At 44.3% G+C, this 22311-nt stretch overlaps 1 protein-coding gene and 1 pseudogene across 4 annotated transcripts; both read right to left on the bottom strand.

The window, feature by feature from the left end:
- Nucleotides 1-2675: 2675 nt before the first annotated feature.
- LOC125530966 lies at nt 2676-12918 on the bottom strand (annotated as a pseudogene).
- Nucleotides 12919-16766: 3848 nt separating this feature from the next.
- On the bottom strand, nt 16767-21153 carry LOC125530967 (LRR receptor-like serine/threonine-protein kinase RGI5). Of its 4 annotated transcripts, none has more exons than XR_007293025.1 (3): nt 21050-21152; nt 20810-20962; nt 16767-17265 (listed from the first exon to the last, which is right to left on the bottom strand). XR_007293025.1 is itself a non-coding variant. In XM_048695374.1 (2 exons), exons 1-2 carry the CDS (start codon nt 20836-20838, stop codon nt 16911-16913), a joined length of 384 nt encoding a protein of 127 aa, XP_048551331.1. In that variant the 5' UTR covers nt 20839-21153; the 3' UTR covers nt 16767-16910. The 4 variants fall into 4 exon arrangements, 2 of the variants coding, with proteins under 2 accessions (XP_048551331.1, XP_048551330.1); XR_007293026.1 differs by having other exon boundaries at nt 20810-20914; XM_048695374.1 differs by having other exon boundaries at nt 20810-21153.
- Nucleotides 21154-22311: the final 1158 nt, after the last annotated feature.

Raw genomic sequence — 22311 nt, 5'->3', positions numbered from 1 at the left:
GGGAGAGGGGTGGGGGCTCCCATTTGGCTCGCGCGCTCGCTCGCTGCAGCCGCGTGGTGGGGGCTGAGCCGAGCGGGAGAAATGCCGGAGTGCGGCGACGGAGGGGAGGCGTCGCGAGGAAGAAGGAGAAGGGGAAGGGTAAAGTGGTAAATATGATGCTGGTCAGTCAAAATACCTTTTGATATTAAAATATTAAATGCTTATTAATGACATAAGAAAATTCTTAATGGAAGAATGCTTTGGCAGTGAAATGATGAAAGTTTATACCAATGTCTACATTTTGTTTGCATGAAAAAGATGATAGAGCAAAAGGGGATTATAGTTTATGTTATTATCTAGCCCCAATTTTGCATTTCATATGCATATCCTACTTTGCTTTAAAATCGACAACTATTGTTGGATGCACCTCCTTATAATATTGGCCAGCAGGCTGCCTAACACCATATACAGAGGACAATGTAGACACTCGCAGAAGTCGAGTATTTGGCATAAATTAAGGGCTCATTTGGGTGTTGGGGTGAAAAACCCTAGGCAGTAAACCCCCTGAGGGGGATTTCCCTGATCATATGGGATCCCCCTCGCATCATGCGAAAATGCCCCCGTTGCCATTTGGGCACCAAGGGGAAGGGAAGAGAACGGAGGGAGAAGAGCAGGAGATAGATGAAATCAAGTAGGGGATTCTCACCAAATGGAACAGAAGTAACCAACATTGTAGCTTTAGGGCCTGTTCGGCAACGCTCCAGCTCCTAGTTTCTTCAACTTCACACATGAAGCTCATCCAAACGCTAGTGCTCCAGGAAGCTGGAATCGAGAAGCTGGCGAGGTGTCGTAGTGTAAAAAAGGTGGAGTTGAGGAAGCTGGCCTTTTTCCAGATCCGTGAATACCCAGAAGTTGGAGTTGAAGCTAATTACTACAAGGTTGCCACCGCCAAGTGAGTTTGAGTGTACCGGTTCGTTTTCTTTCCCGAACTCGCTCTCTCTCACGTTGCCTATTCCTTTTGGGCCCCGAACCTGGCCTGCTAATCCCGCTAAATGGGTCGGCAGCCTCTTGCTTGACGATAGAAAACGAAGCTGTGTTGCCGAACGCTTTCCAAATCACCACCTGAAGCGAGAAGCTATGCGAGAAGTTGAATTTAGGAAGTTTTTGAGAAGCTGGGCAGTTTCAAAACAAGGCCTTAGGAGGGTGGACACCAGAGGGAGTCGGACTGGAGATCGGGACGTGGCGGAGGCAGAGGAACAGAGTGAGAGAGGGCGAGGTGGCTGAGTCATCGCGTCGCGAGAGAGCCCGGGCGAATTCTCCTGGTGTGCGGAGGTTGGGGTGAACGGCCTGGGGATTTCGGGAGGATCGGGGCAAGAAAACCCTTTCCACGATGTTACCAAACTGGTCGTCTGGAAAACCGGGGTGGAGATTGCAGACGGGAGTCTCGCCCGGGGAAAGGACGGGGATCCCGGGGGATCCCTCACAACCAAATGAGGCCTAAGAGAAGTTGAGTATTTGGCCCCTCAAAATATAAATATTTCGCTATTGGAATCCTTAGTAAGTCCTCATTAGCTCCGCCACTGAATGCAGAGTGCTCAGAGAGGTGCTTAACAAAATAAATCAAGTTTTTCTTAAGCACTGATGCTTATCCTCATAAGAGGGTCCCTAATTAAGCATATGCCATCTACAAATAAACACCTCTTCAGAAAAAAAAACGTTTCATTTCTCCTCCCTAAGTTTTATTTACAATCACCCCCCTAAGCACTCTGCATTGTACAAGGGCTAAGAGATGTTTAAATAATAATTGGCAACAAATGGCAGAACTTTACGGGTAAACTAAACATGTTATTTCATGGAAGAAACGCCTTTATATATATATATATATGTATATGTATATATATATATGTATATGTATATATATATATGGTAATATTTAGAAATTAATTAGTACTTTCTTTGTAAACTAATATAAGAACATTTAAATCACTAAAGTAGTGATCTAAACGCGCTCTTATATTAGTTTACGGAGGGAGTAATATGCAACAATTTCGTTATGCATACACGTTAATATAAAAAAACACGGTTGATATTTTTAATGTGCTCAAAGTTTCTTTTGTTAAATACAAGATGCACTGTACTAGTTACAAAACTACTTTTTTTTTCCTTAAATACCGTATCAACATGCTACAACAGAGTTGAAATAATATTTCTCATTTCAAAACATGTTTTCCTTGTTTTCCTTGATATTTCCTCACTTTCTCTGTGTTTATTTCTTACAGCTACAACATCATGTTTCTCGATTGTTCATAGACATTTCTAAACGTTCCTCTTTATGCTGCCTATTCTTTTTGGGTTTTTCAGTATTTTATCTTCAACTAATCAACTTTTTGTTTAACCCCCACTATTTCATTGTTTTCTTAAATGAATAGTCCTTTTGAACACATTTCCGTTGTTCATATTTCCTAGGTTTATCTATTATTAATTGCTTTTTTACTACTAACAGATCATCCATCAAACAGCTTTGAGCCAGGTTAGGGGCTAAATTATCCGGTTTTAAAGTTGAGTGTCCTTCAGTATTTGACATTCATGGCTCCAAAGGAAGAATCAAATCAACAACACTTGTCTCAAAAATATGTAACTAATAGCATTTCAAAATATCACAACTATGTTGTTTCAGTGAAACAAAGTTCTTAAACATCTTGGACGCTCCCTCCCAAATGCTAAAAATTATCACTTCAATCTGAGATAAAAAGAGAAAGATTTACAACGCTTAATCTGGCGGGCCCACAGCATAGTGGTGCATATTTACCAGATACATACAAAAAAAAGTGTTGGAATTGTTCTACAAGTGGTACAGCTACTGTAAATTTTGTATATAAGCATTACAGTAGTGCAGTACCTGCACTGTACTTCCGAAAATGCAATTATGTATACATAATCTTTAACAGCTACTGCCCAACCCATTAGTTGCCATGATCACAAGGTCTCAACAAATGCCTCTTTTATGGCAACAATTTTAGCAGAGACATCATGAATGCCTGGTCTATCTTTCGGCGATTCCATGGTACAGATCAGGCCAATACAGACCAAAGGTATAATGTAGTTCTGCATACGTACAGAAGCAGCCGCATCATCCTCCTCGGATGGCATGTGGGGATCTATAACCTCGGCGATCCTCTCGGGGAAGGCTAGGTCGACATACTTGTGGAAGCTGAGAGCGTTGCCGCATAGGGCGTCCGTCGGCCGCCTTGCCGTGAGCATCTCCAGTAGCAGCACCCCAAAACCGTAAACATCGCCACTTGTCGAGACTTTGCATCCCATCCCATATTCTGTAAAACAGGAGCAATGTGCATAAATACTTGTGAAACTAACAAAACAAAGACAGATCAGAATCAAACTTGGTAGTGTCTCAAAGAAAAGAGACGTGCAACTTACCAGGAGCGATATATCCGATTGTTCCTCCGACGCCAATGAAGCCTTCTGGCCTGCCACTACTTGAAGAGAGAAACTTGGCGGACCCGAAGTCGCCAATGCGTGAGGTCATGTCATAGTCCAGCAAAACATTGCTCGGCTTCAAACCACAATGAATCAAAGGAGGTGTCAGCTGGTTGTGCAGATAGTCCAGAGCAGAAGCCACATCGGCAGCAATACTTATCCGCTGACCCAAGCTCAGTAGCCTCCTTGGGCTGCCTCGGTGAACCCTTGGGTGTATCCACATGTCCAGGCTACCGTTTGCCATGAACTCATATACTATGGCCTTGAATTCCTCGCCCTCAAAATCTACGGTTGAGCACACGGTAATAGCTTGAACCAGATTGCGATGGCGGGTGTGTTTTAGCACTTCGCACTCGGTGAAAAAGCTATTTCTCGAATCTTGCTCGCTAAGATGGAATACCTTGATGGCCACTAGATCTGTTGCGAACTCAAACCGACCAATGTAGACTGATGCTGTATAACTTGAGCCGATCCGGTTGACCATAGAGAACCAATTGGTTGTTTTAAGAATGTCACCATATGATACCCTCTTCATCGTCTCCTTGAAGTTTTCAGATGGTTGAGTTTTGGGCCCCTTCATAACTGTGACAACAATCCATAAAAACGAGAAGAAAGCAATAGCAATCAGTGGAGTTATTATCAACAGCACCAGGCCTGCATTGATCTCCCATTTTGTTGCTGAGGTGGCGGGGCAAATGGGTAGTCCAAATATGGTAGCAGCTGTTTCACATAAACCTGTGTTGCCTTGCAGGGCTACTGCAGTTGAACTTCCAAATATACCACCTGTCGGGATTGGCCCTTCAAATTTGTTGTATGATATATTAATATAATTTAAGCTGCTGAAGTTCCCAAAAAACTGTGGAACTTGACCAGTTAAATTATTCTCAGACAGATCTATCTGTTGTATGGCCTTCAATGCACTGAGAGACTGAGGAATAATCCCACTAAGCATGTTCCCTTCCATGTGAAGGGATAGTAGTTGAACACAATGGCCCAGTCCAGAAGAAAGGCCACCAGATAATTTGTTGTTGGAAACATTAAGGAGGCCAAGATTGATCAGGTTACCAACTTCCTGTGGTATCGGCCCAGCCAGGTTGTTGTTTGACAAGTCCAAACCCAATGAAAGGGAAGAAATATTGAGGAGTTCTCTTGGTATGAATCCATCAAGGCGGTTAACTGATAAGTTCAGCATAAGCAGCCTTTTGAATTTTCCTATATTTGCTGGTATGTTTCCAGACAATTCATTGTCATCAAGATAAAACATTCCGAGTTGAGCTAGATTACTAACCGTTGATGGAATTTTACCGGACAACCTATTCATGGACAGTTTCAGGACAAACAAGTTGCTCAAGTTCCAAACTGTCAGGGGAATTTGTCCAGAGAGCATGTTCTGGCCCATGTCAAGCAGAGTGAGGCTTACAAGGTTGCCTATCTCAGCTGGTATGTTTCCAGAGATTTGGTTTCTTCCAAAGTTTAACCGATCGAGCACTGTTGAAAGGTTGCCTACTGCTTTTGGCAAACTTCCATTCAGGATATTCCCATCTACTGATAATCTTAACAGCTGAGTGGAGTTGGTCAGAGAGGCAAGGAATGCCCAGTCATCGGCTTCGAGTTTATTATTTCCTAGAAGCAATTGACTCAAGTTTGCCAAGGATCCTAGAGATGACACCACACCAGTAAGCAAGTTATTTGAAAGATCAAGCTGTTGGAGATTTGACATGTTGGTCAAAGAATCTGGGATTGATCCACGAAATTTGTTGCCTCCCATTTCCAATAATTGGAGATTCGGAAGCGAGCGGCCAATTTCAGAAGGTATCTGTCCAATAAAATTGTTGCTGGCTAAGTTAAAGACTGTGAGTGATGACAAGTTGTACAGTGTGGCTGGGACATGCCCGGAGAATCTGTTGTAACTTAGATCTAGCACTGTTAGGCTTGCAATTTGACTCAAAGTTTCTGGAATTGGTCCTTCTAAGTTGTTTTGTCCTAGCATGAGGGAACGCAAGGATGAAACATTTCCCAAAGATGCTGGTATATTACCAGAAAGTAAATTGCCGGCAAGATTTAAAATTTGCAGAGCATCCATCTTTTGGAAATGTGGGATTGCCCCTGAGAGAGCATTCGAATAGAGATCAACAGAGACAAGTTTGGATGATGTGAACAGATTAGCCGGGATCACCCCAGATAAGTTGTTACGTGAGAGCATTATCACACTGAGTGACGAACTATTTGATAAGGAATCAGGGATAACTCCACTAAGAGAATTGTCTGCGAGGTTGACATAGCTAAGGGATGCAGATGCACCTAACGACAGAGGGATGTTACTTGCAAACTTGTTTCCTGTTGGTGGTCCTTGTGTTGTATAATAGGATAGCTAGAGGTCTTATGTGTAAAAAAGGGAACCCTGTAAATACTCTGTACTGAGGAATGGATGAGTAGTTTTCTCCCCCCGAACAGAACTTCCAGAGTTTTCCCCTTTTCTCTCCACCCCCCACATCTGAACCCTAGTCCTGGAGGAGATCCTGATTGTGTTCTTCAAGATGGTATCGGAGCAAATCGGGGTGGCCAGTCCAAGCCTCAGCCGGAGGTGATCTGGCAGCAATGGGAGGGGGTGCAGCATTCCGGCCAGAGATTTGGTCGGAGGCAGCGCTGGTGGAGCAAATCGAGCTCAAGGAGGTGGCTAGGCACAGCGAGGGTGTGCGGCGTCGGTTAGGAAGGAGAGCCTCACCAGCAACTCAGTTCCCCTTCGTTGCTGTAGCTAAACAGGTCAGGTGTTTGTGTTCTGAGTCAGAAGAGTTGAGTTGTGGGTTCGTGGAGAAGGAGGAGGTCAGGGAGAGTGTGAGATTGAGAAGCTGCAATAGTGAATCGCAGGGGAAGGCGTGTGTGCTGAGTGTGGAGGAATTGAAGGTATGGCAGGCAACAATAATGCTCCAGCAGCTGTCACTGCAGGGGAGCTAGCTGCTGTCTTGCAGGCAATGGATGAGAAGTATCAGGTGTTGTTTGATGCGATTAGCAAGCAAGGGGCCTCAAGATCAGAAGGGGAGACCAAAGAGGAAGTACATCCTTTGCAAATTCCTCTTGTAAAATTAGAAGGACCTGAGAACTATGCGAGCTAGGCAGAGCATGCAGAGACAATTTTGGTTTCTAGGAGGCTTGAATGTTACATTCTAGGTATAGTGGAGAAGCCTCTGGAGGAGAGTTCTAAAGAAGGTCAGAAGTGGAAGATGATGAATGCACTAGTGAGGGCCTGGCTATTGAGCTCAATATCACCTCAAATTGCCAAGCAAGTTGAAAGGATTAAAGAAGCATCTGAAATCTGGAGGTTATTGAAAGGGACATTCTCAGGAGTAGGAAATGAAATGCTTGCTTGCAAGATTCAGAAGGAGTTACAAGACCTGAGCCAAGGCGAGAAGACAGTGGTCGACTATGTTTCGGAGCTGAAACGGCTTTGGAGCGATTTGGACTATTACGATCCAATTGAGATGGAGTGTGGCAAATGCATTGAAAAACTCAATAAATGGACGGAAAGGAGGCGTGTTAGGGAATTTCTGAATGGACTTAATCCTAAGTTTGAGAATAGGAGGGCCGCACTTTATGGCAATGGCAAGCTGCCTACTTTGGAGCAAGCAATCTCTGCGATCATGAGTGAGGAGACACGTCTGAAATTGGAGGTTGGAGGACCATCTATACAGGGCATAGCACAGAGGCGTTCAGCACTTTTTGTCACAGAAAATGCAAATTATCAGCGGTCTGGGTTGAACTCTTCTGATCGGAAGTGCTTTGAGTGTGGCCAGCCAGGACATGTAAGAGCATCTTGCCCTGGATTATTTGGGGGAGGACGCGGAAGAGGTCAGGACTGGCGCGGAAGAGGTCGCGGCCGGGGGCTTGATGGACGTTGTACTGGTCGCGGACGTGGTATGCGACCAGCAGGCAGGGCAAATGCCTCCGCTATGACAGAGGTGCACTCGCAAAATGTGAGTGTGGAAATGAGCGCGGATGATTGGGAGAAGTGGCAGCAATTCAAAGGGTTAAGTTTAAGTGATAAGCAAACCACCGAAGTGCCAGGAGCCTCAACCTCTGCCGCTTCTGCAAATTTTAGTGGTAATATTTTTAATGATAATCATCCTTATTTTGCTGATGCACCATGGTTGATAGATTCTGGTGCATCTAGACATATGGCTGGTTCACATAAGGAAATTACTAATTATGTCCCTGAATTAAGAACACAAAGCGTAAAGTTGGCTGATGGTTCCACGCAAACTATTATGGGTTCAGGGACGGTCATCTGCAACTCCAATATGCCTCTCTCTTATGTGTTACATGTTCCTTCATTTCCAATTAATCTTTTATCTATAAGTTGCATTACAAAGGAGTTGAACTGTGTTGCCATTTTTTTCCCATCATGGTGTTTAATTCAGGAACTTGGGACTGGAAGAAGACTTGGGACAGGGAGCATGCATGATGGATTGTATTATTTGGACAATGATACATCACCTATTGTAGTTGCTGCTCTATCTTCTTCACCACTCGAAGAATTTCTGCTACAACACCGAAGACTTGGGCATGTATCTTTTCCTATTTTGGGCCAGCTTTATCCTAAACTCTTCAATAAAGTTAGAAAGCAGGACCTGGTATGTGATGCTTGCCAATATGGAAAGCAAACTCGAAGCACTTATATTCTATCTAATCATAGAAGTGATGTGCCACTTCAGACAATTCACTCTGATGTATGGGGTCCTAGTGGAGTAGTGTCTATTAATGGATATCGCTATTTTGTTACCTTTATTGACTGTTGTACTAGGACCACTTGGGTGTATGTGTTGAGGAACAAGAATGATGTATTCGAATGCTTTAGAGATTTCCATAATATGATTATGACCCAGCATAATGCATGTGTTAAGGTACTTCAGACCGATAATGGTACGGAGTATGTAAATAAGGAGTTTGATGGTTATTTGTCAAGTTTTGGGATAATGCATCAGACTACCTGTCCAGGTACCTCTGAGCAGAATGGCTTAGCTGAGAGAAAGAATAGACATTTGTTAGAAGTTACTCGCTCTATGATGATGGCTATGAATGTTCCTAAGTTCTTGTGGAGTGAGGCATTGATGACAGCAGCCTACTTGATAAATAGAATGCCATCTAGAGTACTTGGTTACAAGATACCAATAGAATGTTTAACTGGCAAGACTACTTATGTTGTCCCCCCAAAGGTGTTTGGGTGTGTGTGTTTTGTAAAAGATTACAGGCCATCGGTTGGGAAGTTAGATCCAAGGGCTTTGAAGTGTGTGTTTGTGGGGTATTCTAGGAAGCAGAAAGGTTGCAAGTGTTGGTGCCCCTCGGAAAGCCGAATGTTTGTGAGCATGGATGTAATCTTTAGGGAACAAGTTCCATTTTATGGAGAACCTGAAGATTTAACTGATGTCTTTCCTGATCTGTTTCCTAGTGATGTTTCAGATCTGGACAGCGAGACAGGGGGAGGAAAAGAAGAAGAAAGCAACTCTACACCATTAGAGAAAATCATGGTTGGGGTAATACCACAGGAAGACAAGATTGATGATAGCGATGTGGATCTTATTGGAGAACAAGGGAAGATGCAAGGGGAGCAACATGATACACCAACTAAGGCTATACGGTGGTCAAGACCGAATGAAGAACAAAATCTGCAGGTGTATACACGAAGGCATCGAACTGAGGAAGAACAGGTGCAGGGGGAGGAAATAATTTCGATGGAGGATGATTCAGAAGTTCAAGTTCAATCCGACATGCATGATTCAAGCTCACGACCATCAACTTCATCCAATACTTCATCACCAGCCTCCACAAGTGATGGTATACTTTCTCTTCATTATGATGACTTGAACGTTCCAATTGCCCATAGAAAGCAGCCTCGCACTATTGCCGGAAAATTGCCCTCTAAGTTAGCCCCATATGATGTTTCAAATTATGTTTCATACTCTTCTATTGGGCCTTTATGTAAGTCATTTATAGCTTCCTTGCATTCGGCTGGGCCTATACCACGTGATTGGAGGGAAGCGAAGCAATATCCAGAATGGAGGGCAGCAATGTTGGAGGAAATGGCGGCTCTTAATAAGAACCAAACATGGATACTTACTTCTCTCCCTGCAGATAAGAAAGTTGTGGGTTGTAAATGGGTATTTACAGTTAAACAAACTCCAGATGGCAAGGTGGAAAGATATAAGGCTAGGCTAGTGGCAAAAGGGTATAGTCAAACCTATGGGGTAGATTATGATGAAACGTTTGCACCGGTGGCGAAATTGAGTACTGTCAGAACTTTAATCTCGATAGCTGTAAATCAACACTGGAAATTATTCCAGATGGATGTTAAGAATGCTTTTCTCCATGGAGATCTACAAGAGGAGGTTTATATGGAAATTCCTCCTGGGTTTAGCAGTCGGGAAACAGCGGGTAAAGTATGTCGGTTAAGAAAATCTCTCTATGGACTAAAACAGTCACCTAGGGCATGGTTTGGAAGGTTTCGAAAGGAAATCTGTTCTATGGGGTATCGACAAAGCAATGCAGATCATGCCATGTTCTTTAAATGTCTGCGTGATCAGATTACTATACTTCTTGTTTATGTGGATGACATTGTGATTACAAGTAACAATGAGATGGAGATATCTCACTTGAAGAAGATGTTAGCAAATTCGTTTGAAATCAAGGACATGGGGTATCTCCACTACTTCTTGGGAATTGAAGTTGCATATGGCCCAAAAGGTATTTACCTCTCACAAAGAAAATATGTGCTTGATTTACTTGAGGAGACAGGGATGTTAGGATGTAAACCTGCAGCCACCCCCAATAGAACAAAATCATCGGATCTTGGCAGATAGTGGTGATCCTGTTGATAGGCATCAATATCAAAGGCTAGTTGGGCGATTAATCTATCTGTCGCATACAAGACCTGATATAGAATATGCTATTAGTATTGTAAGCAGATACATGCATGATCCTAGAACTAGCCACTTAGATGCCGTGAATAGAATTCTAAGATACTTGAAGAGTTGTCCTGGGAAAGGAATCTTGTTCTCTAATCATGGGCATCTGAGAATAGAGGGGTACACCGATGCAGATTGGGCTGGATGCTTAGATGATAGACGTTCAACTTCAGGCTATTGCATGTTTGTAGGAGGAAATCTGGTTAGTTGGAGAAGTAAGAAGCAGAGTGTGGCGGCTCGATCGACAGCGGAAGCGGAGTTTAGATCAATGGCTTCAGGGTTGTGTGAACTGATGTGGCCGAAAACCTTGCTAATTGAGTTGCAGTTGTGTGCTGGTGCACCTATTCAAGTCTATTGTGATAATCAGGCCACAATTAACATAGTGAATAACCCAGTTTATCATGATAGAACTAAACATATAGAGATCGATAGGCACTTCATTCGAGAGAAATTAGACGAAGGGTTATTCCAAATTAGTTATGTTAAGTCTGTAGATCAGCTTGCAGATGTATTGACAAAAGGAATAGGAGTCGTATCATTTATGAGGATTTGTAACAAGATGGGGCTTATTGACATCTTTGCCCCATCTTGAGGGGGAGTGTTGGTGGTCCTTGTGTTGTATAATAGGATAGCTAGAGGTCTTATGTGTAAAAAAGGGAACCCTGTAAATACTCTGTACTGAGGAATGGATGAGAAGTTTTCTCCCCCCGAACAGAACTTCCAGAGTTTTCCCCTTTTCTCTCCACCCCCCACATCTGAACCCTAGTCCTGGAGGAGATCCTGATTGTGTTCTTCAAGATTTCCCGTAAGATCCAGAGTTTGGAGGCTCCCAAGCTCACCTATCTCTTCAGGCACGCTTCCAGAAAATCCATTGTACCCAAGGTCCATCTGCACTAGGGAACTAAGGGCTGCTATGCATCTGGATAGTGTTCCTGTGAGCCATGAAGACCTGAATTGTATGGACACAACACGGACCGGGAGGGTGGTGCTGCTAAGTTGAGTGAGTCGTTGCGCCACGATCCGAGAACACCGTCGGTGTCCCTTGAGACACCAGCTTTGAAGCAGAGAAGGGCTTGGCGGTCATCCTCGGATCTGTTGCTAGCCTGTGCTGATGTGAATATAATTGTGTTGGAGGACAGAAATAGGAGGATGGCACAGAGAAGAAAGAGTGCATGGTGGGAAGGAACAATCAGAGATTGGGTGCCGAAAACTTGAGCCATGTCTCTGTTCTTGTCCTAATGGAGTATGCCCGTTAAATGCTTAGTGTGTGTGCTTAGATATACTATGTTGGAAGGGTAGGAGAGTTGAAACTTCTTCAGTGCCGGGCTGCCGGCTTGTTTGGCTTGGTTCTATTGACATCACGCCCCAGATGATCTATTTTTGTTTGTTTTTCCACAGACACTCCCCAGATGATTGAAAAAAACCTGAGCACAAAAGAAACTTGTGAGGTTCATGTGGGTACAGAATACGCGAGCATAAACCAGTCTGTTGAAGTACAAATACCATTCTCCGTTTGTTATACAGTCTACAGCTTCTGCACCGCAGGATCCGCCAAATGGAAGTATCAAGTGAGTCGAATATTATCAGGAAAAGGGGACAAGCTGGCTCCCCACTGACCATTATTTCTTTGCCGTCATCCAAGTAACGAAGAAAGAGAGAAAGATATTGCACATGACATATGTTACAGTTGGATGAAGTATCCTATTGTATTGTAAGCCGAAGCACAATTTAGCTGACTCTGCAAAGTGGCAGGTCAGTTGTCAAGGAGAAGAAATGGACATGGCATGATTCCAATTAAAGACTTGGTCTGTCTTGGTCGCACTTGCAGGAAAGTTGGTCAATGATCCACAACAACCTATCCCCATCATCAAGCTTCCTCGGACTGTCGGACATGAATTATCTGAGAATCTTGAAAGAGATGCTCGACAAAATTAAACCTATAGCATGATAATACTAATGAGTATACGCCCTCGACGGGACATCTATCATGTTCCACCGAATCTCCAAGAGAATCGCCCTGAACGAACGCTAATTTGTGAACCTGCTGGGCTATCGTGTTTCACTTACAGTACAGTTATTTGGGAAATGACTGCTGCCTTTCTCCCCACCTTCATCGCCTCCAACGAATAATTTATGCGTCCAATCAAACCAAATCACGTCCTGGTATCTAAATAGATGAATGAATTAAGGCCTGGCACTACACAAAGTCGTAATTTTTGTTAAGGAAAGTCCAAGCACAAATTGTACCTGGGGCTAAGGGTACGGGAACATGTGGAGGATGCAGCGCTGAGGTTGGGGCTTGGAGGTGCCGATGCCCGGGACTCCGCTGGAACCCGTATTCGTACGGGCACCTCCTCCTCGCCAGCGCGGCGTCGGCGGGCGGGAGGCGGAGGTCTCACGGTAGGGAGTCGGTGCTTGCGTCGTGAGGGGTTGGAGCGGGAGAGGAGTTGGAGCTTCCATTTGGCTCGCGCGCTCGCTCGCTGCAGCCGCGTGGGTTGGGGGGGGCCGGAGCGGGAGAAATGCCGGAGTGCGGCGACGGAGGGGGAGGGGTCGCCAGGAAGAAGAAGAAGAGGGGTAAAGTGGAAAATATGATGCTGGTCAGTCAAAATACCTTTTGATATTAAAAAAATTGAGGAGTTGGTGCTTCCATTTGGCTCGCGCGCTCGCTCGCTGCAGCCGCGTGGTTGGGTGGGGACCTGAGCGGGAGAAATGCCGGAGTGCGGCGACGGAGGGGGAGGGGTCGCCAGGAAGAAGAAGAAGAGGGGTAAAGTGGAAAATATGATGCTGGTCAGTCAAAATACCTTTTGATATTAAAAAAATTTCTAAATGCTTATTTGGTCGTATTCAAGGTAGTCATGTCCTCATCAAATGACATAAGAAAAATTCTTCATAGGAATAGAAGAATGCTTTGGCAGTGCAATGATGAAAATTTATGCCAGTGTCTACATTTTGCATGAAAAAGATGATTCAGAGAGCAAAAGAGGATTATAGCTTATGTTATTATCTACCCCCAAATTGACATTTCATATGCATATCCTTATTTTCTTTTAACACCGATTACTAATGCAGGATGCACCACTAATAAAATAAACCAGTTTTTTTAACATTAGCCATCGGCAGGTGCTTAATAAAATAAACCAGCTTTTTTAAGCATTGGTGTTTATCTTTATAAGAGGGATACCTAAATAAGCGCCTGTTATGTACAAATAAGCATGCTTAAGAAAAAATGATTAATTTCTCTAAGCGCATCCCTAAACATCTCGCATTATTGTACAAAGGCTTAAGAGGTGTTAAAATAGTACTCCTTCCTTTTCAAAATATAAGGCGCCATTATTGTACAAAGGCTTAAGAGGTGTTAAAATAGTAGGGCGAAGTATCAAGTGAAAACGCTGATTTAGTGAAAATCTGGAAACTTGCGACCCGAGCCGTTGGATCTTTAATTGATGGCACAGATGAGAGGTGGGTTTGCTAACCAGTCACTTATGGCTATCTTTCATATAACCCCCTGTCCTACACACGAAGTCTTAGATCTCATCTCATCCATTGTCGCTAGACCTGGCCATGGGCAGCCCGGCCCGGCCCGACCCGGCCCGAAAAAGCCCGACCCAGCCCGGCCCGATGCTGCTCCCGTCATTTTTGCCATTATCTGAAGGGGCCCGGCCCGAGGCCCGAGGCCCGGCGGGCTTTTGCATGTTCGGGCCGGGCTTGGGCCCAAAAACTAGGCCCGATGGCCGGGCCGGGCCGGGCTCAGGCCCAGGTTTTTTGGCTCGGGCTTGGCTAGGCCCAGCCCGGCCCGAGGTTTGGCCAGGTATAATTGTCGCCTCCCCACGCCCCACCGCGAGGACGATGGCGATGCTGCCGTCCACCACCGCGATGGCCGACAACGGGGCCTCCCCTACCGCGGCGACCTACAGCGGAGCCAAGCCGTTCCCCACCGCGACGACAGACGACGGATCCATCCCTCGCTGCAACGACCTACTGCGTAGCCGTCCCCCATGGCGGCGCCGCCGGGCGGATGCTACGGAGGTATCCGGCGATAGCCGGCGGGGCTACCAACGGCGCTGATGTAGGCGTCCACCTCGCCGAAGCTCTCCTGTGCGAGGAAGGCTCCCGCAAGGCATGCTGCCGACGGGGCAGGCGGTGGAATGTGATGTTGCTCGTTTGAAGCTTAATTCTACAGTGCCTCCTTACAGCAGATTTGTTGTGCGTGCTTGTCATGTACTCCCTCCGTTCCAAAATAGATGATCCAACTTTGTACTAAAGTTAGTATAAAGTTGAGTCATCTATTTTGAAACGGAGGGAGTAGAGATGAAATTTCTGAATGCAATTTTGATCTTGTGAGGTGTTATCACTCAACGTGAAAGCATTGTTGATTCTCTTTATTTAGACTGAACGGTGCTCCACTGCTCTCAAGTAGGATTTACAAGTCCAGTTTACATATTCTACTGCCGGCAACTGATGTACATGCTACAGTACACCGACGAAGATGCAAACAAGAAAGACCAAACCAGATACTTCAGAAGTACAACTGAAGAAAGACAACTATGACATTCAGGTTAACATGATTCAGGTAGTGCTTGTTCTACCATCAGGTGGAGAGGGATATGAGGATGTTGTGGCAACGCCATATTAGTACAATCAGTAACCGAAGCAGCTGTTGCTTACCTGTGCAGGGCTAAGACGAGGTTGAGGCATGGCACAGTACGAGGAGGAGCGAGGTCCTGGAGAGGCGGCACCGATGCGTCGACAGGGAACATGGCCGGCGGAGGGAGATAATTCACGGCCAGCGGAGGGCCCCTCGTGGCCGGCGGAGGACGCATCGTGGCTGGCCTGGGGCTCTTCGTGGCCGGCGGAGGGAGTAGTTCACGGTCGACGGAGGGCCCGTCGTGGCCGGCGTAGGGCAAGTCTCCATCTCGCCGACGAGATTGAAAGACGAATCGATTGTAGTCGAAACGTAAGGACCTGGTGCGTAAATGAAGGGGTTATTTGCTAATTAGTGTTTAAGTGGCTGGTGGGATACGACCTAAGATCTATGCCGCTCTTTATTGATCTGATGACTCATGAGGTGAGTTTCCAGATTTTCACTGAATCAGCGTTTTCACTTGATACTTCGTCAAAATAGTACTCCTTCTTTTCCAAAATATAGGGCGCCGTTTGACTTTTCTGGTCTTTTTTGCACAAATTTGACTATGATTTTCACATATTGTATGTCTATAAAATTAGTATACAGACATGTGAACTACAATTTTTTTGCAAGCCAAATACAATGATGCCATTTATACATGTTCAATTCATGTACTTTGATATATATTAGTGGTCAAAGTCATGCATCAAAGACCGTGCAAAGTCAACCGCGCCTTATATTATGGGAAGGAGGAAGTAATTGGTAACAAATGGCAAAGTTTATTGGAAAACTTAACATGTTAATTCATGGAAAAGAAAAAAACAATCTTATATTATGGGACGGAGGAAGTAGTATGCAACATTTTCGTTGTGCATACACGTCAATATAATTATTCTTCCAGTTTGTTAAATACAGGATGCAATCTACTACTCCCTCCGTCCGAAAATAGTTGTCATCAAAATGGATAAAAAGGGTCGTATCTAGAATTAAAATACGTCTAGATACATCCCCTTTTATTCATTTTGATGATAAGTATTTCCGGACGGAGGGAGTAGTTACAAAACTACTTTTTTTCTTCTTAAATACCATATCAACATGCTGCAATGGAGCTGAAATAATATTTCTCATTTCAAAACATGTTTTCCTTTTTCTCTTCTTCATATTTCCTCATTTTCTCTGTGTTTATTGCCTACAAGCTCTTTTTGGGGAACTTTAGAAACATGTCCAGAACTTTGAAAATCTTGTATGAGCATTCATGAACAACATCAAGTTTCTTGATTCTTCATAAACATTTCTAAACGTTCTCTTTACGTTGCCTATTCTTTTTGGTTTTCTCAGTATTTTTTCTTCAACTAATCAACTTTTTGTTTAACCCCCACTATTTGTTTTCTGAAATAAATAGTCCTTTTGAACACATTTCCATTGTTCATATTTCCTAGGTTTATCTATTATTAATTTTTTAATACTAACATAACACGTCGTCCATCAGACCGCTTTGAGACAGGTTAGTGGCTAAATTATCCGGTTTAAAAGTTGAGTGTCCTTCAGTATTTGACATTAATTCATGGCTCCAAAAGAAGAATCAAATCAAGAGCATTTGTTTAAAAATATGTAACTGGTAGCATTTCAGAAAATCACACCTTCGTAGTTTTGTGAAACAAAGCTTCAACTTTCGCTCCGAAATGCAAAAAAACTAACTTCAATCTGAGATAAAAAGACAAATATTTACCCCGCTTATTTTGGCGGGCACATAGCATAATGGTTCATATTTACCAGATACATGCAAAAAAAATGTTGGAATTATTCTACAAGTGATACAGCTACTGTAATAGTGTATATATGACTAGTTGCTGTAATCACAACAAGGTCTCGACAAATGCCTCTTTGACGGCAACAACTCTGGCACAGACATCATGCATACCTGGTCTATCTTGCGGCGAATCCATGGTACACATCAGGCCAATACTGACCAAAGGTATAATGTAGTTTTGCATACGCAGAGAAGCAGACGCCTGGTCCTCCTTGGGTGGCATAAGGGGATCTAGAATCTCTGCGATCCTCTCGGGGAAGGCTCGATCGACATACTTGTGCAGGCTGAGGGCGTTGCTGCATTGTGCATCCGTAGGTCGCATCGCGTGAGCATCTCCAGTAGCAGCACTCCGAAGCTGTACACATCGCCGCCTGTCGAGACTTTGCATCCCATCCCGTATTCTGTAAAAGAGGAGCAATGCGCATAAGTACTAGTGAAACTAACAAAACAAAGATAGTTCAGCATCAAACTCAACAGTCATCTCAAAGAAAGAAAAAAGTGCAACTTAACAGGAGCGATATATCCGATTGTTCCTCCTACACTAATCAAGCCTTCTGGTCTGCCGATACTGGAACAGAGAAACTTGGCGGACCCAAAGTCGCCAATGCGTGAGGTCATGTCGTAGTCCAGCAGAACATTGCTCGGCTTCAGATCACAGTGAATCAAAGGAGGTGTCAGCTGGTTGTGCATATAGTCCAGAGCAGAAGCTACATCAGCAGCAATACTTATCCGCTGGCCCAAGCTCAACAGCCTCCTTGAGCTGCCAACCCTTGGGTGTATCCACATGTCCAGGCTACCGTTTGCCATGAATTCATATACTATAGCCTTGAATTCATCGCCCTCGAAATCTACGGTTGAGCACACGGTGATAGCTTGAACCAGATTGCAGTGGCGGGTGTTTTTCAGAACTTCGCACTCGGTGAAAAAGCTGGTTCTCGAACCCTACTCACTGAGATGGAACACCTTGATGGCCACGAGATCTGTCTCGAACTCAAATCGACCAATGTAGACTGATGCTGTATGACTTGAGCTTATCCGGTTGACTAGAGAGAACCAATTGGTGGCTTTAAGGATGTTCCCATATGACACCCTCTTCATTGTTTCCTTGAAGTTTTCAGATGGTTGAGTTTTGGTCCTCTTCATAACAGTGACAACAACACATATAATAGAGAGCAAAGCAATAGTAATCAATGCAGTTATTATCAGCAGCAGGCGTGCATTTATCTTCTTTTTTGTTGCTGAGGTGGTGGGGCAAATGGGCAGTCCAAATATGGCAACAGCTGCACATAACCCTTTGTTGCCTTGGAGGAATACTGCAGTTGAATTTCCAAATATGCCACCAGTCGGGATTGGCCCTTCCAATTTGTTGTATGATATATTAATATAATTTAAGCTGCTGAAGTTCCCAAAATACTGTGGAACTTGACCAATTAAATTGTTCTCGGACAGATCTATCTGCTGTATGACCTTCAGTGCACTGAAAGACTGAGGAATATACCCGTTGAGCATGTTGCGTTCTATTTGAAGGGATTGCAGTTGAACACACTGGCCAAGTTCATAAGGAAGGCCACCAGATAATTTGTTATTGGAAACATTTAGGAGGCCAAGATTGATCAGGTTACTAACTTCCTGTGGTATTGGCCCAGTCAGGTTGTTGTTTGACAAGTCCAAACCCAATGAAAGGGAAGAAATATTGAGGAGTTCTCTTGGTATGAATCCATCAAGGCGGTTAACTGATAAGTTCAGCATAAGCAGCCTTTTGAATTTTCCTATATTTGCTGGTATGTTTCCAGACAATTCATTGTCATCAAGATGAAGCTGGCTGAGTTGAACAAGATTACCCACTGTTGATGGAATCTGACCTGACAACCTATTCATGGAAAGTTTTAGGACAACCAAGTTTCTCAAGTTCCAAACTGTCAGGGGAATTGGTCCAGAGAGCATGTTCTGGCCCATGTCAAGCAGAGCGAGACTTAACCGCTGAAGCTTTGTTGAAAGTTTGCCTACTGCTTTTGGCAAACTTCCATTCAGGATATTTCCATCTGCTGATAATATTAACAACTGAGTGCAATTGGTCAGAGAGGTAAGGAAGGCCCAGTCATCAGCTTCGAGTTTATTATCTCCTAGAAGCAGTACACTCAAGTTTGCCAAGGATCCTAGAGATGGCACCACGCCAGTCAGCGAGTTGCTTGAAAGATCAAGCACTTGGAGCTTTGACATGTTGGTCAGGGAATCTGGGACTGATCCACAAAATCCGTTGAGTCCCATTGCTAATGTTTCGAGGTTTGGAAGTGAGTGGCCAATGTCAGAAGGTAACTGTCCAGTAAATCTATTGCTGCCTAGGCGAAAGATTGTGAGTGATGACGCATTGTACAGTGTGGCTGGGACATACCCCGAGAATCTATTGTAACTTAGATCTAGCATTTCTAGGTTTGGAATTTGACCCAATGTTTCTGGAATTGATCCTGCTAAGTTGTTTTGTGCTAGCAGGAGGAAACACAATGATGAAACATTTCCCAAAGATGCTGGTATAGTACCAGAAAGTAAATTCCCGGCAAGATTTAAAATTTGCAGAGCATCCATCTTTTGGAAATGTGGGATTGCCCCGGAGAGAGCATTCGAATAGAGATCAACATAGACAAGCTTAGATGAGTTGAACAGATTAGTTGGGATCACCCCAGATAAGCTATTGCGTTAGAGCATTATCACAATGAGTGACGAACTATTTGATAAGGAATCAGGGATAGCTCCGCTAAGAGAATTGTTTGCAAGGTTGACATATCTAAGAGATGCAGCTGTACCTAATGACGGAGGGATGTTACCTTTAAGCCTGTTGCCAGCAAGCAACAGAGTTTGGAGGCTCCGAAGCCCACCCATCTCTTCAGGTATCCTTCCGGACAGTGTATTGTTCGTAAGGTCCATTTGAACTAGAGAAGTAAGGTCAGCTGTGCAATTGGATAGTGTTCCTGTGAGCTTCATAGACCTGAATTGGATGGACACGACACGGATTGGGAGGGTCGTGCTGCAGTTGACCCCTCGCCAGCTGCAGAAGTTAAGCGAGTCATTGCGCCATGATCCAAGAACACCGGCAGGGTCCTTGGAGATGCCAGCTTTGAAGCAGAGAAGGGCTTGCCGATCATCTTCTGTTTTGTTGGTAGCCTGCGCTGATGAGAATATTATTGTGTTGGAGGATAGAAATATGAGGATGGTGCAAAGAAGGAAGAGTGATTGGTAGGACGGAGGAATCAGAGGTTGGGTGCGAAAATCTTGAGGAGCCATGTCTCTCTTCTTGTCCTAATGGAGTGTGCTTATTAAAATATTTGTGTGTGTGCTTAGATATATGTGGAAGTAAGGGTAGGGGGGTTGAAACTTCTATACTTTGACTTGAGCGCCCGGATGATTGAAAAATAGCCTGGGCACAAAAAGAATTTGCAAGAGGTTTATGTGGGTAAAGAAAACGTGTGCATAAACCAGTCTATCAAGGAACAAATACTATTCTCTGCATGCTATACAACCTACAGCTTGTGCACCGCAAAATCTACCCATCGATGCAAATATTGGCTGAGCTGAATAGTAGAAAAGTAACCAAAAAAAGACCAGAACAAGACCATTTTCACTAATGTGGAAAACTCAAATTTGTGTATGGCATATTGCTACGGTTGGCTTGTCATTGAGGAAGTATCCTACTGTAAAGCCCAAGCAGAGTTTGCTTGATTCTGCAAAGTGCCAATTCAGTCATCAAGGAGAAGAAACGGGGCAAGCCAAAGACTTGTCCGTCCATCTTTGTCGCGCTGCAGGAAAATCAATTATTGGTCCACAACATTTTGCAGTCAGGATCCAGCTATCCCCATCATCGAACTTGCTCCACACGAACTACCTGATAGATTCAAAAGAGATGGCTGCCAAAATGAAATGTCCCAAACATTCCTCTCCACATGATAATACCTGATTGAATTGTAAGGTGCGGCAGGCATTGCCTCTCCCCCTTCTTCTTCTTCATCTCAAATCCATAACGCTGCCAACGAATTGTGTGCACCATCTCCCAGCATCCTAACAGTAACAAGGACAATCACGAATTACAGTATCACGTAGCCACCGCTGCAGTATGCAGAATCGCAGTCAACTCGAACGAATTCGGCCACAAATTTCGTGTGGAGAGAATGACAGATGCAAGGTACAGTATACCTGGGGTAGGGGAACATGCCGAGGATGTGGCCCTTGGGCGTGTGGATGCCGATGTCCGGCCGGCCGGGACCCAAGACGCTGCTCCTCACATTGCATCTGCCGGGGTGCAACCTGGAGAGGATAGGATTTGGGAGGAAGAAGGGTAAAGTGGTCATTTTCGTAGACATCAGGCTTAAAGCAATTCCAGTAAAATTTGCAAGGTTGACATATCTAAGAGATGCAGCTGTACCTAATGACGGAGGGATGTTACCTTTAAGCCTGTTGCCAGCAAGCAACAGAGTTTGGAGGCTCCGAAGCCCACCCATCTCTTCAGGTATCCTTCCGGACAGTGTATTGTTCGTAAGGTCCATTTGAACTAGAGAAGTAAGGTCAGCTGTGCAATTGGATAGTGTTCCTGTGAGCTTCATAGACCTGAATTGGATGGACACGACACGGATTGGGAGGGTCGTGCTGCAGTTGACCCCTCGCCAGCTGCAGAAGTTAAGCGAGTCATTGCGCCATGATCCAAGAACACCGGCAGGGTCCTTGGAGATGCCAGCTTTGAAGCAGAGAAGGGCTTGCCGATCATCTTCTGTTTTGTTGGTAGCCTGCGCTGATGAGAATATTATTGTGTTGGAGGATAGAAATATGAGGATGGTGCAAAGAAGGAAGAGTGATTGGTAGGACGGAGGAATCAGAGGTTGGGTGCGAAAATCTTGAGGAGCCATGTCTCTCTTCTTGTCCTAATGGAGTGTGCTTATTAAAATATTTGTGTGTGTGCTTAGATATATGTGGAAGTAAGGGTAGGGGGGTTGAAACTTCTATACTTTGACTTGAGCGCCCGGATGATTGAAAAATAGCCTGGGCACAAAAAGAATTTGCAAGAGGTTTATGTGGGTAAAGAAAACGTGTGCATAAACCAGTCTATCAAGGAACAAATACTATTCTCTGCATGCTATACAACCTACAGCTTGTGCACCGCAAAATCTACCCATCGATGCAAATATTGGCTGAGCTGAATAGTAGAAAAGTAACCAAAAAAAGACCAGAACAAGACCATTTTCACTAATGTGGAAAACTCAAATTTGTGTATGGCATATTGCTACGGTTGGCTTGTCATTGAGGAAGTACTGTACTGTAAAGCCCAAGCAGAGTTTGCTTGATTCTGCACAGTGCCAATTCAGTCATCAAGGAAACGGGGCAAGCCAAAGACTTGTCCGTCCATCTTTGTCGCGCTGCAGGAACATCAATTATTGGTCCACAAAATTTTGGCGTCAGGACCC

This window comes from Triticum urartu, unplaced genomic scaffold (genome assembly GCF_003073215.2).
Source record: "Triticum urartu cultivar G1812 unplaced genomic scaffold, Tu2.1 TuUngrouped_contig_6687, whole genome shotgun sequence".
Taxonomy (NCBI): Eukaryota; Viridiplantae; Streptophyta; class Magnoliopsida; order Poales; family Poaceae; genus Triticum; species Triticum urartu.
The sequence above is the reverse complement of the archived record's forward strand: the minus strand, read 5'-3'. Positions and strand labels throughout refer to the sequence as shown.

Bases quoted from the DNA above. Each gene is read 5' to 3' on its own strand.
- LOC125530967 (XM_048695373.1), bottom strand. From the start codon at position 20,143: ATGGCTCCTCAAGATTTTCGCACCCAACCTCTGATTCCTCCGTCCTAC. The intron at 17,266-19,686 runs GTAACATCCCTC...CCTCTTTTACAG, and splicing joins TGCTGGCAACAGGCTTAAAG to AATACGGGATGGGATGCAAA.